The sequence below is a fragment of the Bufo gargarizans genome, chromosome 10 (assembly GCF_014858855.1).
Source record: "Bufo gargarizans isolate SCDJY-AF-19 chromosome 10, ASM1485885v1, whole genome shotgun sequence".
NCBI lineage: Eukaryota > Metazoa > Chordata > Amphibia > Anura > Bufonidae > Bufo > Bufo gargarizans.
The window spans coordinates 112,063,323-112,085,399 of record NC_058089.1 but is presented as its reverse complement, the minus strand read 5'-3'; the positions used below and the strand labels follow the sequence as shown (position 1 = coordinate 112,085,399).

The following is a 22,077-nucleotide window of genomic DNA, read 5'->3' as shown; positions in this document are numbered from 1 at the left end:
GTGTTTATACCCGGGGGAGCAATCCCTCCGCATGTGATCCGCTGCTAACGGCAATCCCCAGCAAAAATGCATACGATGGAGGATGTCGGCAACGCCACCACATGCACCACAAAAACATCCTACACAAAATGGAATAATGTGTGGATGAAAATATAAAAATCTATAAAAAATCCATAAAACTGAGACTTTGGCCAATGTATTTCAGCACTTCCTCCCATTTAGGCCACTTCATTCTGTGATTTGTTTCTTGATATATATGGAATGTGCCATATTGAGGGTTTGGCCAGTATTGTCAGTAGCATATTATCGTGGTGCACCTTTTGTAGTGATTTATGGATATTTTGAACATAGCCAATAGCTCATACAAGTATTAAGATCGTGATATATTTTCATGTAAATAGTATTATATTATACGAATAACATACTTTCTTATTTTTCTTAATATTTTTCTCCTTATTTTTCGTTATAATTTGGTGTGTTTAATTGACATATACATATTTATATGCGTACTCTGGTCAGTTTTATACTTACCTCTTCTCTCGCTGTTATGGGCAATGTCTGAAGAATGCCTGCGTGCCGAAACGTAACATATGAATATTGCCGCATGTTAAAAATAAAAATTCTCTACTATTAAGATCATAAAGTCTAATGCTTTGGCTGTATTAATTATTAGAAGCATTATAGTAGTTATTAGAGATGAGCGAATCGAAGCTGACGAATTTCAGGAAAACTTCGATTCGCAACGAATGTGAATTTCCTTGCGCTTTGTGGTAACGAATCGTAAAATGGCGGCTACATATGTGAGGACATGGGGCAAGGAACTCTGGGAAGACGGGATGACCCATAATGCCATGCATGCAGCCAATCAGCAGCCAGCCCTGTGATGTCACAGCCCTATAAATACGGTGGCCATCTTGGAATCAGACATTTATGTTCTGAGTGCAGGGACAGATGTGAGAAGGTGTTAGGGACAGCAATAGGAAAAACCTCATTGTGAAAAAAAACCCTGAAAAAACTATTTATAAGTGCAGGGAAAGGATAGGGAGGAATCATTGCACAGCATCTTAGTGCAGTGAGAGACGTTAGAAGGCGCTAGGGGCAGCCATAGGAAAAAACCTCATTGTGAAAAAAAAACAACAACTGAAAAAACTATTTAAAAGTGCAGGGAAAGGATAGAGAGGAATCATTGCACAGCATCTTAGTGCAGGGAGAGACATTAGAAGGCGCTAGGAGCAGTCATAGGAAAAACCTCATTGTGAAAAAAAAGCGATTTACAAGTGCAGGGAAAGATTTTTTGGGGATCCAAATAGCCATTAGACAGCTCTGTCATTCCAGCAATTTGTTCTTGGGATGCAAGTGCTATGTTGAAAAGCCTTTAGTGTCTTATATCTGTGGAAAAATAAAAATATATACATAGTTCACTTCTGCAGTTATATGTGGTGAAAGCGTTTAGTGGCGTATTTCAGTACAAAAAGAAAAATATATATATGCAATTCACTTCTGCAGCTATAAGTGGTGAAAGCAATTAGTGGCCTATTTAATTCCCAAAAATATATATATACGCAGTTTATTTCTGCAGTTATATGTGGTTGTCATGATGGGGAGTGGGGGAAACCCCCCACCATACAATGTAAAAAGGATAACAGTAGCAACTAGGCCAGGAAGCAAGGAAAAGGGAAGCAGGTCACCTCCTATTGCGTCCCTAATCCTCTCCCTAACTCCTAACCGTATGAGCGGACCCTGATGGTGGGACGGCTCATACCCTGGATACCTAATATCCTGAGTCGCCCTGGAAATCCCTCACATAGGAGCAGGGGAGAGATAACCTGTTCATCCACAACACGGAGGAACAGGAGTCTCTAAAGGCCTAGAAGCAGGGAAAGGGAGAGGCCATACACAGCTAGAGGATCGGCAGGTAAGAACAACAAGACAACTCACTCACCTGACGAAGCCTCCACAACTGGAACCCGTGCATCAGTACAGGAGCCCGAACACACAGCAGGTCACAGTACAAACAACCCACACAGGAATCCAGCATACAACAACAGCCCAGACATGTAACAACCATGAAGATGTATAACACACCCTGAACATAAACCTACACCAAAAGAGCTCCATCACCAAACAAGCTTGAAGATTAACACCTAGCTAACCAAACAGCAGGGAGGCACACCTTAAAGGGGAATTGCACGTGCAAACCAAAAACTCCACGTTGCCACCAGCAACAAGTCTGCATGGCAAACTCGTCACAGTCAAACACCAATAAGACTGTGATAGTGGTAAAAGTGTTTAGTGACGTATTTCAGTACTAAAAGAAAAATATATATACAGTTCACCATTGCAGCTATATGTGGTGAAAGCGTTTAGTGGCGTATTTCAGTACAAGAAGAAAAATATATATGCAGTTCACTGTTGCAGCTATATGTGGTGAAAGCGTTTTGTGTCGTATTTCAGTACAAGAAGAAAAATATATACGCAGTTCACTGTTGCAATTATTTGTGGTAAAAGCATTTAGCAGCGTATTTCAGTACTAAAAGATAAATATATTCTCAGTTTACTTCTGCAGTTATATGTGATGTAAGCGTTTAGTGGCGTATTTCAGTACAAGAAGAAAAATATATACGCAGTTCATTGTTGCAGTTATTTGTTGTAAAAGCATTTTGTGGAGTATTTCAGTACAAAAAGAAAAATATATACAAGGTTCACTGTTGCAGTTATTTGCGGTAAAATTATTTAGTGGCCTATTTCAGTACAAGAAGAAAAATATATTGTCAGTTCACTTCTGCAGTTATATGTGGTAAAAAAACTTATTGGCGTATTTCAGTACAAAAAGAAAAATATGTTCTCAATTCACTTCTGCAGTTATATGTGGTAAAACATTTAGTGGCATATTTAAGTTCAAGAAGAAAAATATATTCTCTGTTCATTTCTGCAGTTATATGTGGTGAAAGTGTTCAGTGACGTATTTCAGTACAAAGAAATATATATATGCAGTTCACTGCTGCAGTTATTTGCTGTAAAAGCGTTTAGTGACATATTTCAGTACTAAAAGAAAAATATATACGCAGTTCACTGTTGCAATTATTTGTGGTAAAAGCATTTAGCAGCGTATTTCAGTACTAAAAGATAAATATATTCTCAGTTTACTTCTGCAGTTATATGTGATGTAAGCGTTTAGTGGCGTATTTCAGTACAAGAAGAAAAATATATACGCAGTTCATTGTTGCAGTTATTTGTTGTAAAAGCATTTTGTGGAGTATTTCAGTACAAAAAGAAAAATATATACAAGGTTCACTGTTGCAGTTATTTGCGGTAAAATTATTTAGTGGCCTATTTCAGTACAAGAAGAAAAATATATTGTCAGTTCACTTCTGCAGTTATATGTGGTAAAAAAATTTATTGGCGTATTTCAGTACAAAAAGAAAAATATGTTCTCAATTCACTTCTGCAGTTATATGTGGTAAAAGCATTTAGTGGCATATTTAAGTTCAAGAAGAAAAATATATTCTCTGTTCATTTCTGCAGTTATATGTGGTGAAAGTGTTCAGTGACATATTTCAGTACTAAAAGAAAAATATATACGCAGTTCACTGTTGCAGTTATTTGCGGTAAAAGCGTTTAGTGGCCTATTTCAGTATCACGGATCAGCGGATGTGAACCCTCTGTGCTACTGACTGGCTGTACCCTGGAGGGGCGGGACTAAGCAACTACCTGGTTTTCGCTAGAGCCGATGATGGTGAGGATAGACTTGAGCCGTTAGGGTAGTTGCCAGGTGCCACTCCAGACAGTCCCAGAGCCAGTAGAAGCTGGTCCAGGCAGACCAAAAGATACCTGAGATAGATACCAGCAGTACAGGTGTGGTAGACAGGCAGGGTCGTTACTAGAAGCAATAAAGCAGAAACCAAAGGATGAGGCAGAGGCATAGCCAGACAGGCAGAAGGTCAGGGCAGGTGCCACAGGTACAGGTCAGGCAATCCTAGTCGGCAACGGGAGAGACAAAGCAAGCAGGCAGGGATCAGACAATAAGCGGAGTCCATGGATGAAGTATAGGTCAGGAACACAAGTGGTTATCAAGCTCTTTAGCAACAGACTAGGACCTTGACACTCAGGCATCTGCGAAAAGGGCTGAGCCTCTTAAGTATGTGTAGGAGAGCCAGGGTTGGTCAATGAGGTCACCTGACTCAACCTAGCCCAGCCCAGGGAGTGATGCATACCGCCCTTAGAGCAGTGACACATGAAACCAGCCGAACTCATGCTGTGTCCAGGGCTAAATGGAAACTGGGGAGCAGTACAAAAAGTACAAAAAGAAAAAAATATACGCAGTTCACTGTTGCAGTTATTTGGGGTAAAAGAGTTTAGTGGCCTATTTCAATGCAAAAAGAAAAATATATACGCAGTTCACTGTTGCAGTTATTTGCGGTAAAAGCATTTAGTGACGTATTTCAGTAATAAAAGAAAAATATATTCTCAGTTCACTTCTGCAGTTATATGTGATGAAAACATTTAGTGGCGTATTTCAGTACAAGAAGAACAATATATACGCAGTTAACTGTTGCTGTTATTTGTGGTAAAAGCGTTTAGTGGCGTATTTCAGAACTAAAAGAAAAAAATATTTTGAGTTCACCTCTGCAGTAATATGTGGTAAAAGCGTTTATTGGCGTATTTCCGTACAAGAAGAAAATTTATTCTCAATTCACTTTTGCAGTTATATGTGGTAAAAGTGTTTAATAGCCTATTTAAGTACAAGAAGAAAAATATATTCTCAGTTCACTTCTGAAGTTATATGTGGTAAAAGCCTATTCCATACAAGGAGAAAAAATATTCTCAGTTCTCTGTTGCAGTTATTTGTGGTAAAAGCGTTTAGCAGCGTATTTCAATACTAAAAGAAGAATATATTCTCAGTTCACTTCTGCAGTTATATGTGGTGAAAGCATTTAGTGGCCTATTTCAGTACAAAAAGAAAAATATATTCTCAGTTCACTTCTGCAGCTATATGTGGTGAAAGCGTTTATCGGCGTATTTCAGTACAAAAAGAAAACTATATTTGGCGCTTTTAGGGGTGTTTAAATTTCATGTTTATTTATTTAGTTCAGCTTACAGTATGTCAGACAGAGAAGTGCCAGACCCTGCACAGGGGAGTGGCAGAGGCCTAAATGTTTCTGGCGCAGGCAGAGGTCGCAGCAGAGTAAGGGGGCGTAGCAGCAGGAGTCGCAGCAAAAGGTCTAAGCTCTGGGTGTCATCTAGTGGTCGTGTCTTGACCAGCAACCCAGTGGTTCTTGATTGGTTAACTCTGTCATCCACTTCATCCCAAATGACATCAGACACCCCAACCAACAGTCGGTGGGTTCATCAGACACAACCCTTAGTTGGTATGGCCCGGGAGCAGGCCCTGTGCCCTCACCTGTCCTCAACCTGCCTCTGACCTTTGCTGTTTCCTCATCCACAGAAGTATTGTATGCTGTGGGCTCAGCTCCACTATATAGCGAGGACGAGCTACTAGAAGACAGTCAGCAGCTACTGCCCAGCCAAGATCTGGAGGAGACATCCGCCACTTACTCCACTAGGTGGGCAAGTAGTGTTGAGGAGAGTGGCGTGGGAGGTGGTGTTGTGAGAACACAGGCTCCTGACCCAGAGACCGTTGAGGAGGACATCCATGACGTGCAGACACTACTCAATGATGATGAAGCCAATTCCACTTGGGAGCCGGGTGCAGAAGGGGCTTCATCATCATCAGGAGAAGAGGGTGGCAGCTTGCCCGTGAGGCAGCAGCTAAGCCAGCAAGGTGGTAGCATGGCTGGGAGTCAGCAGGGTGGCAGCAGTGGGAGGTCAGGAGCCAAACGTGCCCCGGGTAGACCACATGCCCGGGAAGGGGTTCACGGAGGTAGCGGTGGTAGCAGTCAGTCAATGCAGACTGTTGGGGGGAAAATCACCTACTCGGCGGTGTGGCAATTTTTTGTTAAGCCGCCGTAGGAGGTGAACGTGGCCATATGTAGAATCTCTGGGCAGAAGGTGAAGCGTGGCCAGGATGCCAATGTTGGCACTACAGCCCTGCGTCAACAAATGCAGCGTCGCCATACAGTGGCCTGGAAGAACCGTGGCTCCGATGTGGTGGTCCAGCCTGCTGCAGCAACTGCTGCATCACCCAGCGGCATGAACCCGGTTTCAGGCAGTCAAGGCTCCACCACCTCAGCCAAAGGGAGCTGTCTGTCATTCCCATCATCTGCTGATCCCGATGCTCCTACTCCTCCTACTCCTCGTCAGTCATTCCGTCAGCAATCGATAACCGAAGCGATTGCCATGAGACAGCAGTATGCGTCATCCAACAGTGCAGAAGCTGAATGTGCTCCTGTCCAAGATGCTGGTGCTGCAGTCCCTCCCTTTCCAAGTGGTGGACTCTGCACCTTTCAGAGATCTGATAGCTTGTGCCGAGCCAATGTGGAGAGCCCCAAGGCGTCATTTCTTTGCGAAAAAGGCAGTACCAGCCCTGCACACTTATGTAGAACAGAAGGTGGGCCAGACCTTGAGTCTGTCGGTGCCAAAGTTCACAGCAGCGTCGACATGTGGAGCTGTAACTATGGTCAGGGACAATACATTTTACAGCCCACTGGGTGAATGTGGTTCCTGCACAGCCACACCAGCAACTTGGCCAGGTCACGCCGCTTCTGCCTCCAAGTTGTCTCGTTGTTGGTCCTGCAACAATGTCCGCCTCTGCCTCCTCATCCTCCACCATGTCCTCAGCTGGGACAAGTCACATCCTCCACCATACCACATGTGCAGGGCACGGTGGTGTCACACTCTTCTGCACCTGGTTTGCCTTGGCGAACGGAGTCACACAGGGGAGGAACTGCTTTGTGTGATTCATCAGGAAATCGAATCCTGGCTTTCTCGGCGACAACAGAAAATCAGAACCATGGTGGCCGACAATGGGAAGAACATGGTGTCGGCGCTGCGTCAAGGAAGGCAGAGCCATGCACCCTGCATGGCACATGCGTTCAATTTGGTTGTCAAGCGGTTCCTGAAGTCTTCCACTCATCTGCAAGACATCCTAAAAATGGCTAGGAAACTTTGCATGCATTTCAGCTACTCGTACACCGCAAAGCACACCCTCCTTGAGCTGCAGCGGCAGAACGGCATCCCCCAACATAGGCTGATATGCGACGCTTCCACCCGTTGGAATTCCACCCTCCATATGTTGGACCGCCTATATGAACAGAGAAAGGCCATAAATGATCTCTTGATGTCCAAAGGGATAGGAGTACTCCCCTGTGTAACTTTAATGTCAGCCAGTGGCAGCTCATGTGTGACACTTGCCTTTTGCTTAGGCCCTTTGAGGATGCCACATTATTTGTCAGTCGCCAGGACTACGGGATGAACGACATCATTCCACTGCATCATGTCCTGGAACAGATGCTGGTAACAATGGCTGGTCAGGGAACAGGTGACGTGGCGCCTAGATCTCATGGCCACATGAGCCCTGTGGGGGCTGAACTGGAAGAGGAGGGGAGGAGAACATTGGAGCACAGGCAATGTGTAGCGAAATGGGTGGTTTTTCTACTCGGGGGACAGGAGAGGAGGAGCAGGAGCAGCCAGAGGAGCTACAGGGCGATGAGGAAGATGAGACAGAGGACCCAGACAGTGGCAGTATGCAGTGGAGATGGAGGCAGGGAGTCCCTCCAGGTCACTTGCACAAATGGTCTGCTGCATGCTCACTTGCTTGCGTAGTGACAGCAGAATTTTTACCATTTGGCAGAGGCATGACTTCTGGCTCTCCACCTTGTTGGACCCTCGCTACCGGTCCAAAATGGGGGCCTTTTTTAAACCCACTGAGAGGGAGGACAAACTAACCTGCTACAGAGACATCCTATGTAGTCAGTTGGCCGCTGCCTATCTGCACCATCGTCCATTCTCCCGCAGTCTGACCGGGGTGGCCCTCTGCGCTCACGTTCCACTGCCATGGCTGCTGGGGAGGGGTGGGGTGGCAAGAGCAGAACCAGCTCTATCAGCAGGAGCCTGAGTCTACAGTCGCTGATGAGTAGCTTTCTTCACCCGCATAGTGAAGAAACTACTCACAGCAGCAGCAGGTAGACCTGGAGCAGGACCTGAACCAGCAGGTGGTGGCATACTTGGACAGTATCCTGCAAGCCGTCATTGAAGATCTGGGCAGCCAAAGTGGATTTGTGGCCGCAACTGGCCGAGTTTTCCCTGGAAAAGCTGTTCTGCCCAGCCAGTAGTGTACTGGCAGAGATAAACGTCCCACGGCGCAAAGACCAACCACAGGTCACCAGGATCAGGAATCAAAGTAATTTATTGCAGCAATAAAACACGTTTCGGGGGGGATTTGAAAATGAGCGCATTATGAGCAGATTGTATTCCACATTACACTATGGCTGGAATAAAATAATCAAACATATTAAATACTAATCATTTATGTTATCCAGAAATTGTTTGGTGCACTTAATGCCTAACTCATGATTGATATTTGAGTACAGGGCCGTGACATCCAAGGCTATACAGGCTTACGTTTTTTCCCATGTTATTCCCTTTAGTGACTGACTATCAGGGAAGTGGAGTCTTTAAGATATGAAGGTAGGTGGATAAAGTACTTCTGCAGCAGAATATCCAAGTAGTGGGACAGATTGCAAGTCAAAGAAGATATCCCCGAAATAATCGGGCAGCCAGGGGGATTTATAATCTTTTTATGAATTTTAGGCAACTGATAAAAGATTACCATAACTGGATCAAAATTGCAGTATTCTCCTGTAAACTTTGGAATTACAATTCAAAATTGGTTTCTGATGGATAGATCGAAAGTCATCCATCACTAGACTGTAAAAAGTGTCTATGAAATTACCCCTCTGATGAGTGGGATAGAAAGTCGAAGGAGGATGTGTATACATATATGTATGATCTGATATATCCAATTTAGACCTTTCGAGGTCTTCCAGGCGTTATGAATTATTTTATTTATGAATCATGTTTTATTTATCTTTACGCATTTTCAAATGTTTAATTAACTAATATCCATTTACTTATTTAATTTGATCATTAATTGGATCTCACATCGCATGTTACCATAGGCGTCATATTTATATATTTTATTTATTTATACATTTATTTATTTTGTGCATTAGTTGTATGTCTTGCGCTATTTTTAATTATTTCCCCCCTTTTTAGCTAGCTTTTGATTATTTAATAACGTTTTTAACCATTTTTCTATTATTTATTATTCATCATATATTAGTATTTAATATGTCTTATTATATTATTCCAGCCATAGTGTAATGTGGAATACAATCTGCTCATAATGCGCTCATTTTCAAATGCCCCCTTATGTTTTCATATCCACTATGGGTTCAGGCGCCTTTTCACGCAGCGCCGAAGCCCGACATATGCTGACTCCCCTTACTAAAAGCCGCTTCAAGCGTCCTTGTTTCCTGGCAACGGCCGCCAGGTGTGGCCGGCTGCTCCCGTGCTATCAGAGCGTCCCTGTTGCGTGGTGACGGCCGTCACATGTGCCAGCCGCTCCCACATGATCGGAACCTTGATCACATGCCCCCTTACGTCACTGTGCGCTCCCGATCGCCCGGTATGGACGATTGCAGGTGCAGGCCTCCCCCAGGTGACGTGCTATCACGTGATTTCAACTACCATCGCTATATTTTATATACAGCTCTTGTATTTTTATTGCATGATCCAATTATGGTCAGTCCCTCAAATATAGTGTCCCTATACACATATACTTCTGAAACAAGTATTGGGGGGACATCAATTGTTCCAGAGGTTACTCCCCCTCACCCCCTGACCCCAAACAGGCAGTTCTTTTGTGTATAAATGTTTGTAGCTTATGTCTTTTGCATGTGTGCAGCCTTGTGTACCTGATGAAGGGGAGTGATTCCCCGAAACGCGCTGTATTTCTGCAATAAATTACTTTGATTCCTGGATCCTGGAGACCTGTGGTTGGTCTTTGCGCCAAGGGACGTTTATCTCTGCCAGTATGCACCTTCTCCGATAAGAAGACTATTTACCTGTGGCTGCAGACTACCACCCTCCGGGTTCTCAGGACCTATTTTGATGAGCATTCAATAGAGTTGTGCCTATCTTTAGCACAACCCAACAAGGTGAGCCTTGTATTTTATTATACACCACTCTGTATATGCAGAATTACCCTATGGGGCGCACATCTGTTTAATTACAGCATGTATCAAGCCTGTCTACTGAATCGGCCAGTAGTGTGGCATCAGAGAGGGTGTTTATTGCAGCGGGAGCCATAGTTACCCCAAGGAGAACTCGCCTGTCCACCCAAAATGTGGAGAGACTGACCTTTGTCAAGATTAATCAGGCGTGGATCAGCCTGGATTTCCACCCACCAATGCCTGATGCATCTGATTACATCATCCATACCGCCTCACCCAAACCTTGACAAAAGAGACTGGTTTCTTCTGGCTACCTGCCTCAGCTACTACTCTGATGCTGCCACCCTCCTGATGCCACACATCTGATGCCAAGTGCTCCTTCTTTCACCCACCTTCATCAGCAGGTACTGGTATTGCCACCCACCACCCCACTCTGTCACTGGGTCACTTTGTGGTCTCCTGATGCTGCTGCTGCCATCTCCACACTTGGTCACCTTGCCACTCTGTGGTCTCCTGATGCTGCTGCTGCTGCCATCTCCACACTTGGTCACCTTGCCACTCTGTGGTATCCTGATGCTGCTGCTGCTGCCATCTCCTCACTATGTCACCTTGCCACTCTGTAGTATCCTGATACTGCTGCTGCTGCCATCTCCTCACTATGTCACCTTGCCACTCTGTAGTATCCTGATGCTGCTGCTGCTGCCATCTCCTCACTATGTCACCTTGCCACTCTGTAGTATCCTGATGCTGCTGCTGCCATATCCACACTATGTCACCTTGCCACTCTGTGGTATCCTGACGCTGCTGCTGCCATCTCCACACTATGTCACCTTGCCACTCTGTGGTATCCTGATGCTGCAGCTGCTGCCATCTCCACACTATGTCACCTTGCCACTCTGTGGCCTTCTCCTGATGCTGCTGCCATATCCACACTATGGTTAATGCAGGCTGTGTTCAACTATAAGACAGAAATGGTGCACCATAGGGTAATAACATCTAATTAAAAAATAATAATGTCTCCAAAAATGGAGGCTCACCAGAGTTATGCTAGATATAGGCACAACTCTAATGTAGGCACGTGTGGGGTTAAATAAAGCCCCTTGTAGTGGATGGTATGCAGCCAGGGATGTAGGTACTTCTGGTTAGGGATGCCTGGAGTCACTCAGAAAGCCGGTAAATCAACGAGAAAAGGAGTGTCCCATGGCGCAAAGACCACCCGAAGGTTCAGTTGAGATGCAGGGTACTTTATTAAGCAAGCGGTACAATGCGTGTCGGAGATAAAACCCCTTCTTCAGGTACAAATAACTTACAAATAACTTGCGCCGTGGGACACTCCTTTTCTCAAATATCTACACTATGTCACCTTGCCACTTTGTGGTATCCTGATGGTGCTGCTGCCATCTTCACACTATGTCACCTTGCCACTCTGTGGTATCCTCCTGATGCTGCTGCCGTCACCACCTCCATACTCAGTCATTGTGCCACTCTGTGGCCTCTTCCTGATGCTGCTGCCACCTCCACATTCTGTCATTGTGCCACTCTGTGGTCTCCTCATGCTGCTGCCACATCCACACTCTGTCATTGTGCCACTATGTGGCCTCCTGATTCTGCTGCCACCTCCAGACTCTGTCATTGTGCTGCTTTGTGGTCTCCTCATGCTGCTGCCACCTCCAGACTTGGTCATTGTGTCACTCTTTGGCCTACTCATGCTGCTGCCACCTTCACACTCTGTAATTATGCCACTCTGTGGCCTCCTGATTCTGCTGCAACCTCCACACTCTGTCATTGGGCCACTCTGTGGTCTCCTCATGCTGTTTCCACCACCTCCACATTCGGTCATTATGCCACTCTGTGGCCTCCTCCTGATGCTGCTGCTGCCGCCACCTCCAGACTCTGTCATTGTGCCACTCTTTGGTCTCCTCATGCTGCCAGCACCTCTAGACTCGGTCATTGTGCCACTCTGTGACCTACTCATGCTGCTGCCACCTCCACACTCTGTCATTGTGCCACTCTGTGGCCTCCTGATTCTGCTGCAACCTCCACACTCTGTCATTGGGCCACTCTGTGGTCTCCATATACTGCTGCCACCTCAAGACTCTGTCATTGCGCCACTCGGTGGCCTCCTCATACTGCGGCCAACTACAGACTCTGTCATTGTGCCACTCTGTGGCCTTCTCCTGATGCTGCCAACTCCAGACTGTGTCATTGTGCCACTCGGTGGCCTCCTCATACTGCTGCCACCTCCAGATTCTGTCATTGTGCCACTTGGTGGCCTCCTTATACTGCTTCCACCTCCAGACCCTGTCATTGTGCCACTCTGTGGTCTTCTCATGCTGCTTCCGCCTCACCACTATGTCATAGCTCCACTCTGTGGACTTCTCATGCTGTTCCCACCCTCCCCACGTCATGACTGGTCCACTATTTTGGCTTTCGGCCTGGCTGACATTATCATTTATTTGACCTTTCTTCTGATCTGTCAGAAGGAAGGAAAAATGAGACACACAGTGGATCCTGTCTGTGTAGCAGCTGTAAGGCCTGTATGGTCCCATCTGAATTGGCTTATGATTTGGTAGCCAAAAGCAGGAGTGGGTACAAAACACTGAAGACATGCAAATATTCCATTCACGTGTCATCTGAGCAAATAATGACCGAGTAAAGGCGGATGCTCCACAGACAGGATCCGTTTTTTGTGGGTTATTGTTCTAACTGATCAGAGGAAGGGCAAATTAATCAGAGACGTCAACACAAACTTACTGCTGACACCCTCTTAACTCTGTCGGGGGCTCTACTTGTATAAGCGTTTAATAGTACAGGTTCTGTAGACATCTATGTGGAATCAGCTGGCGATGGTGTAAAAGGAGTGTGCTTCTTCTTGGTGCTAGCATCGACCTGTAAGGCTGAGTTGATACTTCAGTTATTTGGTCAGTTTTGTCCAAAGTGCGGCCCTCCAGCTGTTGCAAAACTACAACTCCCAGCATGCCTGGATAGCTTACAGCTATTAGGGCATGCTGGGAGTTGTAGTTTTGCAACAGCTGGAGGGCCGCAGTTTGGACATGCCTGCTTTATGGTGTTCACCCGGATCACACAGATGGATGTCATCAGGGAGAGAGAGGTGAGTGCGGATGCACAGCTCTCTCACTGATCAAGTAAAGAGCTGTATTTGCGGAACATTAAGGAAACAGTCAGGGGCTCTGGCCAGTCCTGCTTATGTCTACCGATATTTCTTCCTTTTTTTCCCAGCAGATGGTGATAGCGGTTAACCATTCCTTCATATGTTTTGCTGATTATGTGAATGTCTTTCTGTCTATATGCATTGATAGTGGAGGACGTTAGTCTGAAGAAGGGGAATACCCCCAAAACACATTATAATTGCACTTATGTTCAACAAGGCGGAACTTTGCGAGCAGTAATTGGGCGCAAACTGATTTTTCTGGGTTTATGTAACCAAAACAGTCAGCAGCTCTATTTTAGTATTCTGTATAAACCTCCTGAACCAGTTTCCTCTGATTCACATGAGGGGAGGTGCCAGGGTGATGGCATAATATTTACCATGGGCATAGCTGGATAATGATGCTAGTAAAACTAGATCAGTAATTATATTGTGATTTGCTCAATGCCAACTAGACATTTATCATTTATGACATTAGATCTCCTCCTGCAACTATCGACTCTGACCTAGAAGAAGAGCGTCCACAGCGCACAGGACATGGCGATTCTGCCGCACATTCTGCTCCTCAGCCTCTTCATTCTGACACCAATTGCAAAAGGTAGGAAACGGGAGGGCAAGATACCAGGGAGTAATACAAAACCCAAGTAATAGTGCTGCACAGCGACCAGCAAATCCAGAACATGGCCACCATTAATACTATAACAATAATTGCCTTATGCTACTGGAGGCAGTATTATAGTAGTTATATTCTTGTATATAGGAGCAGTATTATAGTAGTTATATTCTCGTATATAGGAGCAGTATTATAGTAGTTATATTCTTGTACATAGGAGCAGTATTATAGTAGTTATATTCTTGTACATAGGAGCAGTATTATAGTAGTTATATTCTTGTACATAGGAGCAGTATTATAGTAGTTATATTCTTGTACATAGGAGCAGTATTATAGTAGTTATATTCTTGTACATAGGAGCAGTATTATAGTAGTTATATTCTTGTACATAGGAGCAGTATTATAGTAGTTATATTCTTGTACATAGGAGCAGTATTATAGTAGTTATATTCTTGTACATAGGAGCAGTATTATAGTAGTTATATTCTTGTACATAGGAGACATTATTATAGTAGTTATATTCTTGTACATAGGAGCAGTATTATAGTAGTTATATTCTTGTACATAGGAGCAGTATTATAGTAGTTATATTCTTGTACATAGGAGCAGTATTATAGTAGTTATATTTTTGTACATAAGGGGCAGTATTATAGTAGTTATATTCCTGTACATAGGAGGCAGTATTATAGTAGTTATATTCTTGTACATAGGAACAGTATTATAGTAGTTATATTCTTGTACATAGAGGGCAGTATTATAGTAGTTATATTCTTGTACATAGGAGCAGTATTATAGTAGTTATATTCTTGTACATAGGAGCAGTATTATAGTAGTTATATTCTTGTACATAGGAGCAGTATTATAGTAATTATATTCTTGTACATAGGGGCAGTATTATAGTAGTTATATTCTTGCACATAGGACCAGTGTTATAGTAGGTATTTTCTTGTACATAGGAGGCAGTATTATGGTAACAAATGTAAATGATTTCCAGCCACCGGTGTTGGTAAAATCTATTCAGTTTTATTTCTTCTCCATTAAAAAGCAGTTACAAAATGTTAAGTACAAACCAGGACTTACATTTCTATGATGCATTTTGGGTGCGTGTCTTTAGCACCCTTAATCACCAGATGACTACACCAGTCAGGTTATAGTGGCAAAGGTGGGAGGGAACACACCCAATAGGTATGTTTGACATTGAAGAACACAGACCTCTCCCGAATTAACTCCCTAACCACCATAGGAAATCGGACTGTGTGTGAACAGGAGGCTAAGCAACAAATTAAATGAACACAAGATATACAAAACATAAAATTTAAAATCATTGTACACTGTCACAACAATATACCTGATAATCTCCAAACAGAAATTATTTAATAATGTAAAATTAAATCCTGTTTTCTGTTTAATTCATGGGGGGGGGGGGGGTACATGATTTAAGCTTGAACATCCAAAAAGCCTCAAGATTAAAAAGTTTCCTCTGTAGATCTCCACCCCTCTCAGGTAATCTTACTTTTGAAATGCCCTGTACACTAATGTGACTCACATCCCCTCCATGATTATGTAAGACATGATGGGAAACTGCTGAAATATGGCGTAATGTGTTTTTGTTTCTGTTGTCTTCTTTGATTGCATCTGACAAATGCCGTCTAATTCTAATTTTTAAAGGGCCGGCTGTGCACCCTACATATTGGAGTCGGCAAGTTTTCCAAGTAATCAGATAGACTACACCGTATTGTTTGTTCATGTATGTTTGATTGTCTTTACAAGAAGTTACGTCTTTTGATATGTGAATAGCAGAGCAGCAGGTGCAGACATTGTGGCCACATTTATATGCACCTTTATGTTGTAACCAAGTTTTACTGTTACCAGTGCTGTTATCTCTGAATAAACTGGGAGATAAAATATTACCCAGTGTCGTCTCGCTACACACTGAATTCCCATACCAACTACTTCAGCAAAAGCCGAGTCATGTTTAAGGACTGACAGATGTTTTTTCATAATTTGGCAAATTTTGTTATATTTTGGACTATATGGGGTTGAAAAAACCACTCTATTTCTGTCCTGAGATCTCCCTTTAGGTATCTCCACACCTCTGAGAAATTCAGTCCTGTGTCTCTGACCAACCAGTTTTTGGGCTCTGTTCACACTCCAGTCAGGATAACTGCGTCGTCTTAATCTCTGTGCTATGTCAGTGGATTCTTTTTGGCTATCCTGTTCACATGTGCAGTTCCGCTTTGCTCTGACCAGTTCACCCACAGGTATACTTTTGGTTGTATGTGCAGGATGGCATGATTTACCATGGCGCATAGTGTTACCTGCCGTGATTTTTCTATAGGTGTATGTAATACTCCTCCTTGTGTCTGGTGAGGCTGTCAGCTTCAAATCAAGGAAAGAAATTTCCATAGGATCACAGTGATATGTAAAATGCTAATTTTTGGTGTTATTATTTATGCACTTTATAAAATCTGGTACTGTCGCTACATCCCCAACCCAAATAAACAACAGGTCATCGATGTAGCGAACGTACCCCTGCAGGTGGTCAATAAATGGAATATTGTCAGAGAACAGATATTGATGTTTCCACCGACACATGAAGATATTTGCAATCGATGGCGATACCTTCGCCCCCATAGACGCACCGGATATTTGTAAATAGTACGAATTGCAGAACATAAAATAGTTCTGTGTCAACAAATAATGTATGGCTGTGCATAAAAAATCCCGCAAAAGTGGAGTATAATCGCTATACAGTATGTTAACAAAAACCACTGTAGTGCAGATATAGCTTGATCTTGGGGTATGGAAGTGTTTAATGCCGTAACATCGACAGTTACCCATAGAAACTACACTACGTGCAGAATTATTAGGCAAATGAGTATTTTGACCACATCATCCTCTTTATGCATGTTGTCTTACTCCAAGCTGTATAGGCTCGAAAGCCTACTACCAATTAAGCATATTAGGTGATGTGCATCTCTGTAATGAGAAGGGGTGTGGTCTAATGACATCAACACCCTATATCAGGTGTGCATAATTATTAGGCAACTTCCTTTCCTTTGGCAAAATGGGTCAAAAGAAGGACTTGACAGGCTCAGAAAAGTCAAAAATAGTGAGATATCTTGCAGCACTCTTAAAATTGCAAAGCTTCTGAAGCGTGATCATCGAACAATCAAGCGTTTCATTCAAAATAGTCAACAGGGTCGCAAGAAGCGTGTGGAAAAACCAAGGCGCAAAATAACTGCCCATGAACTGAGAAAAGTCAAGCGTGCAGCTGCCAAGATGCCACTTGCCACCAGTTTGGCCATATTTCAGAGCTGCAACATCACTGGAGTGCCCAAAAGCACAAGGTGTGCAATACTCAGAGACATGGCCAAGGTAAGAAAGGCTGAAAGACGACCACCACTGAACAAGACACACAAGCTGAAACGTCAAGACTGGGCCAAGAAATATCTCAAGACTGATTTTTCTAAGGTTTTATGGACTGATGAAATGAGAGTGAGTCTTGATGGGCCAGATGGCTGGATTGGTAAAGGGCAGAGAGCTCCAGTCCGACTCAGACGCCAGCAAGGTGGAGGTGGAGTACTGGTTTGGGCTGGTATCATCAAAGATGAGCTTGTGGGGCCTTTTTGGGTTGAGGATGGAGTCAAGCTCAACTCCCAGTCCTACTGCCAGTTTCTGGAAGACACCTTCTTCAAGCAGTGGTACAGGAAGAAGTCTGCAAGGTAAGAAAAACATGATTTTCATGCAGGACAATGCTCCATCACACGCGTCCAAGTACTCCACAACGTGGCTGGCAAGAAAGGGTATAAAAGAAGAAAATCTAATGACATGGCCTCCTTGTTCACCTGATCTGAACCCCATTGAGAACCTGTGGTCCATCATCAAATGTGAGATTTACAAGGAGGGAAAACAGTACACCTCTCTGAACAGTGTCTGGGAGGCTGTGGTTGCTGCTGCACGCAATGTTGATGGTGAACAGATCAAAACACTGACAGAATCCATGGATGGCAGGCTTTTGAGTGTCCTTGCAAAGAAAGGTGGCTATATTGGTCACTGATTTGTTTTTGTTTTGTTTTTGAAAGTCAGAAATGTATATTTGTGAATGTTGAGATGTTATATTGGTTTCACTGGTAAAAATAAATAATTGAAATGGGTATATATTTGTTTTTTGTTAAGTTGCCTAATAATTATGTACAGTAATAGTCACCTGCACACACAGATATCCCCCTAAAATAGCTAAAACTAAAAACAAACTAAAAACTACTTCCAAAAATATTCAGCTTTGATATTAATGAGTTTTTTGGGTTCATTGAGAACATGGTTGTTGTTCAATAATAAAATTAATCCTCAAAAATACAACTTGCCTAATAATTCTGCACTCCCTGTATGTTCCCCACTGGAGGTTGTGCATTGCTTGTAATACATGCTTTGTGTCTCGTATAAAACCAGGCATGGATCCAATCAATGGCTGGAGCTGGCTATCAGCCCACTCAGACAGCCTTTCATTCAGTGAATCCATGCCTGAGACTATAGGTCTGAGTGGGGGAGGGAAACAATTTATATGAATTATAGTAGTTAGATTCTTGTACATAGGAGCAGTATTATAGTAGTTAGATTCTTGTACATAGGAGCAGTATTATAGTAGCTATGTTCTTGTACATAGGAACAGTATTATAGTAGTTATGTTCTTGTACATAGGAGCAGTATTATAGTAGTTATATTCTTGCACATTAGAGCAGTATTATAGTAGCTATATTCTTGTACATAGGAGGCAGTATTATAGTAGTTATATTCTTGTACATAAGAGCAGTATTATAGTAGTTATATTCTTGTACATAGGAGCAGTATTATAGTAGTTATATTCTTGTACATATGAGGCAGTATTATAGTAGTTATATTCTTGTACATAGGAGCAGTATTATAGTAGTTATATTCTTGTACATAGGAGACATTATTATAGTAGTTATATTCTTAACCATATTTCTTTTTATTGAAAGAAAGCAGAAGAACAGGGTCGAGACCCACACATGACATTACAATGGTGACAACAAGTGTCCATATGGTCATCAAGCATACACGTCATGTGTAGACAATACAAGCAATCTTGCCTTAGTCAGTAATATACGTTAAAGAAAAAGGTAAAAATGAAAAAAGGGGAAGGGACAGTCAGGAGGGAGAGAAGGGAGGAGGGGGGGAAACGAGGAAGTGAGATAACTTCTGCTCAATCACGTAAAATTTCTATGGACTTTCCATGGGGACCACAATTTTAAGAAGCGAGCACGTGAATTAGTCTCCCAATGCGCAAGCTCCTCGAAGCGGTAAATCTGGTCCACCTTGTCAGTCCACATATGGAGAGTCGGTGGGGAGTCGTTCTTCCACAGAAGGGGGATGAGTAACTTAGCCGCTGTAAGCAGCATCGTAGGAAGATCATGTTTAGAGGGAGTGAGAGAACTGTTAGGGCACCATAATAGCACTAGCTTAGCATCTATTGACATCTTAGTGTCGCATATTTGGTTAACCAATGCCCCAATTGATTTCCAAAACGGTTGAATCTTGTGACAAAGCCACCAAATATGCGACAAAGACCCAATACCTGTTCCACACCTCCAACACGATTCAGGGATCTCTGGGTTTAATTTATGCAAGAACTCAGGTGTCTTGTACCACCTACTGAGAAGCTTAAAGGAATTTTCCTGAATCCTCACACAACGACTGAAGCCGTGTGAGTGGGCCAGGATGGACGCCTTCTCCGGCTCCATAAGGGACATGGAGAGCTCCCGTTCCCAGGAGACCACATAATGTAGCTCTGGGGGTAATGAGGAAAGTATTTCTTTATACATCTGAGATAGCGGTCTAAGAGGAGGCTTAGTAGCCAAAACCTTCTTTTCAAGCCAAGAGGGGGAACTATTACCTGCAAAAGGCCCAGTACACTTTTTAGTGTCTCGTTTAAAATCTGCTAAGTGGAAAAAAGGCGCAGCTTTAACCTCAGGGCGGTCCACCACTGAATCCCAGTTTAAACTGCCATCCGGGAGAAGGACATCTCGCAGAGGAATGTCAGCGAGCTTAGACCAAATCCCGGAGGGGTTTAACACAGAGGGGTGAATGTGGTTTTGTAGTAAGTTAAGTGGCATACCAGGATTAGGGAAATAAAAAATGCGAGACTGAACCATTTTGGACCATTCAACCAACATACCCTTCCAAACCGGAGAGGAGTAGTAGTGATTGGCCGAAATAGGCCTAATGCCCCACAAAGTAAGTAGTTCTTGGTTCGTGAACAGTACATTTTCAAGACGGGAGCAAAGGGAATTGGAGCGACGAGTCATGACAGCCACACATCTACAGAGCTGTACTGCATTATAATACAATTTCACATCTGGCATCCCAAAACCTCCAAACCGTCTATCCCTTGTGAGAACCGAATAAGCTATACGCGGAGATTTCCCGTTCCACAGGAAGCGTGTGAATACTCTCCGTATTTCTGTAAAATATGAGTTTGGCAACCAAATAGGGAGCACCTGCAGTAAATACAGAAATTTGGGAAGAATAAAGGTCTTAATGTAGTTCTTTCTCCCTACCCAGGAGACAAATGGAAGTTTCAAATTTTGTAGATGCGTACGCACTGTTTTCAGAAGCGGTATATAGTTAGGGGAAGCCAGATCCTGTACATTGGCCGATATATGAGTCCCCAAATACACAATGTCTCTGGAGGCCCAAGTGAATGGAGTGGCACGCTTAATAGCATTAATCACCGCTTGTGGGCTGGAGATGTTAAGTGCCATAGACTTCCCATAATTAATTTTAAAATTGGATACAAGTCCAAAGCTCTCGAATATAGTCAGTAATTTGGGCAAGGCCTCCTTAGGATTGGAGATCATAACCAACAGATCATCCGCAAATGCTGCAGCAACATGTGTATAAGCACCGATCTGAAGGCCTTTAATATCAGGGTCCCCTCTTATTTTACACAAAAGGGTCTCCATCACTAAAACGAATAGTGCAGGAGAGAGGGGGCACCCCTGCCTCGTCCCGTTAGTGATGCGAAATGGTGGTGACAATGCACCGTTAACTTTGACCCTGGCAGAGGGGGACGAATACAAAGTATAAATGGCTGCAATGAATTGGTCTGGAAGACCAAACTTCGACAGGGTCCGCGACATATAATGCCAGCCGACCCTGTCGAAGGCCTTTTCCGCATCGGTACTAACCAACACTAAGGCTTAGTTCACACGAACGTGTGTGATCTGTGGCCGTATTGCGGCCCGCAAATCACGGGTCGCAATACACTGCCACAGTTCCGTGTGCATTCCGATTCACGGATGCGGACCCATTCACTTCAATGGGTCCGCAAATCCGGAATAGCGGAACGGCCGCACGGGACGGGACCCCTCGGAAGCACTACAGAGTGCTTCCGTGGGGTTACGTCCCGTACCTCCGTTCCGCAAAAAGATAGCACATGTCCTATCTTTTAGCGGAACGGGCGGATCGCGGACCCATTAAAGTGAATGGGTCCGGGATCCGATGCGGCTGACCTACGGCCGGCGATCGTGCATTGCGGCCCGCTGTTTGCGGGCCGCAGCACGAGCACGGGTCACACACGTTCGTGTGAACTCGGCCTAAGGGCTTAGAGGATCTTTTGGCCCAATTTACAAGATGAAGAAGCCGTACCGTATTATCGGACCCCTGTCTGCCATGGACAAAGCCAACTTGTTCTTCATGGACGATGTCAGGAAGAACATCCTGAAGCCTTGTAGCCAAGATCTTCGCCCACCACTTCACATCACAATTAAGCAGAGAGATCGGCCGGTAGTTACTGCAACAAGTTGGATCCTTATTCTCCTTATGCAGGACAGTGATGTGCGCCAATAAAGAGTGAGGAGCTAGGGAACCTCCAGAGAGAAGATAATTGCACAAATCCCTGAAGCGGGGAATTAAAACGTCCTTAAAGGACTTGTAATAAGTGATGGAGAAGCCATCTGGGCCTGGGCTTTTGCCCGAGGGGATGGACATGAGCACCTTATGAATCTCAGAATCAGTAATGGGTCTAGTTAGCTGAGACGCCTTGGTTGAGGATATAGAGGGAAGGTCTAGAGTCTGTAAAAACGTATCCGTTGCCTCTGAAAGATCACTAGTAGTGGTCCCCTCAGGGGAGGGCAAGTTAT

At 43.9% G+C, this 22,077-nt stretch overlaps 1 protein-coding gene across 1 annotated transcript in view; it reads left to right on the top strand.

Moving 5' to 3' along the window:
* The first annotated feature begins 13,710 nt into the window (after positions 1-13,710).
* Positions 13,711-22,077, top strand: part of LOC122920151 (fatty acyl-CoA hydrolase precursor, medium chain-like) — an 89,847-nt gene continuing 81,480 nt past the window's right edge. The window contains exon 1 of the mRNA XM_044269375.1: positions 13,711-13,900. Coding sequence (XP_044125310.1) covers positions 13,840-13,900 — 61 coding nt within the window. The 5' untranslated portion in view covers positions 13,711-13,839. The remainder of the gene's footprint in view (positions 13,901-22,077) is intronic.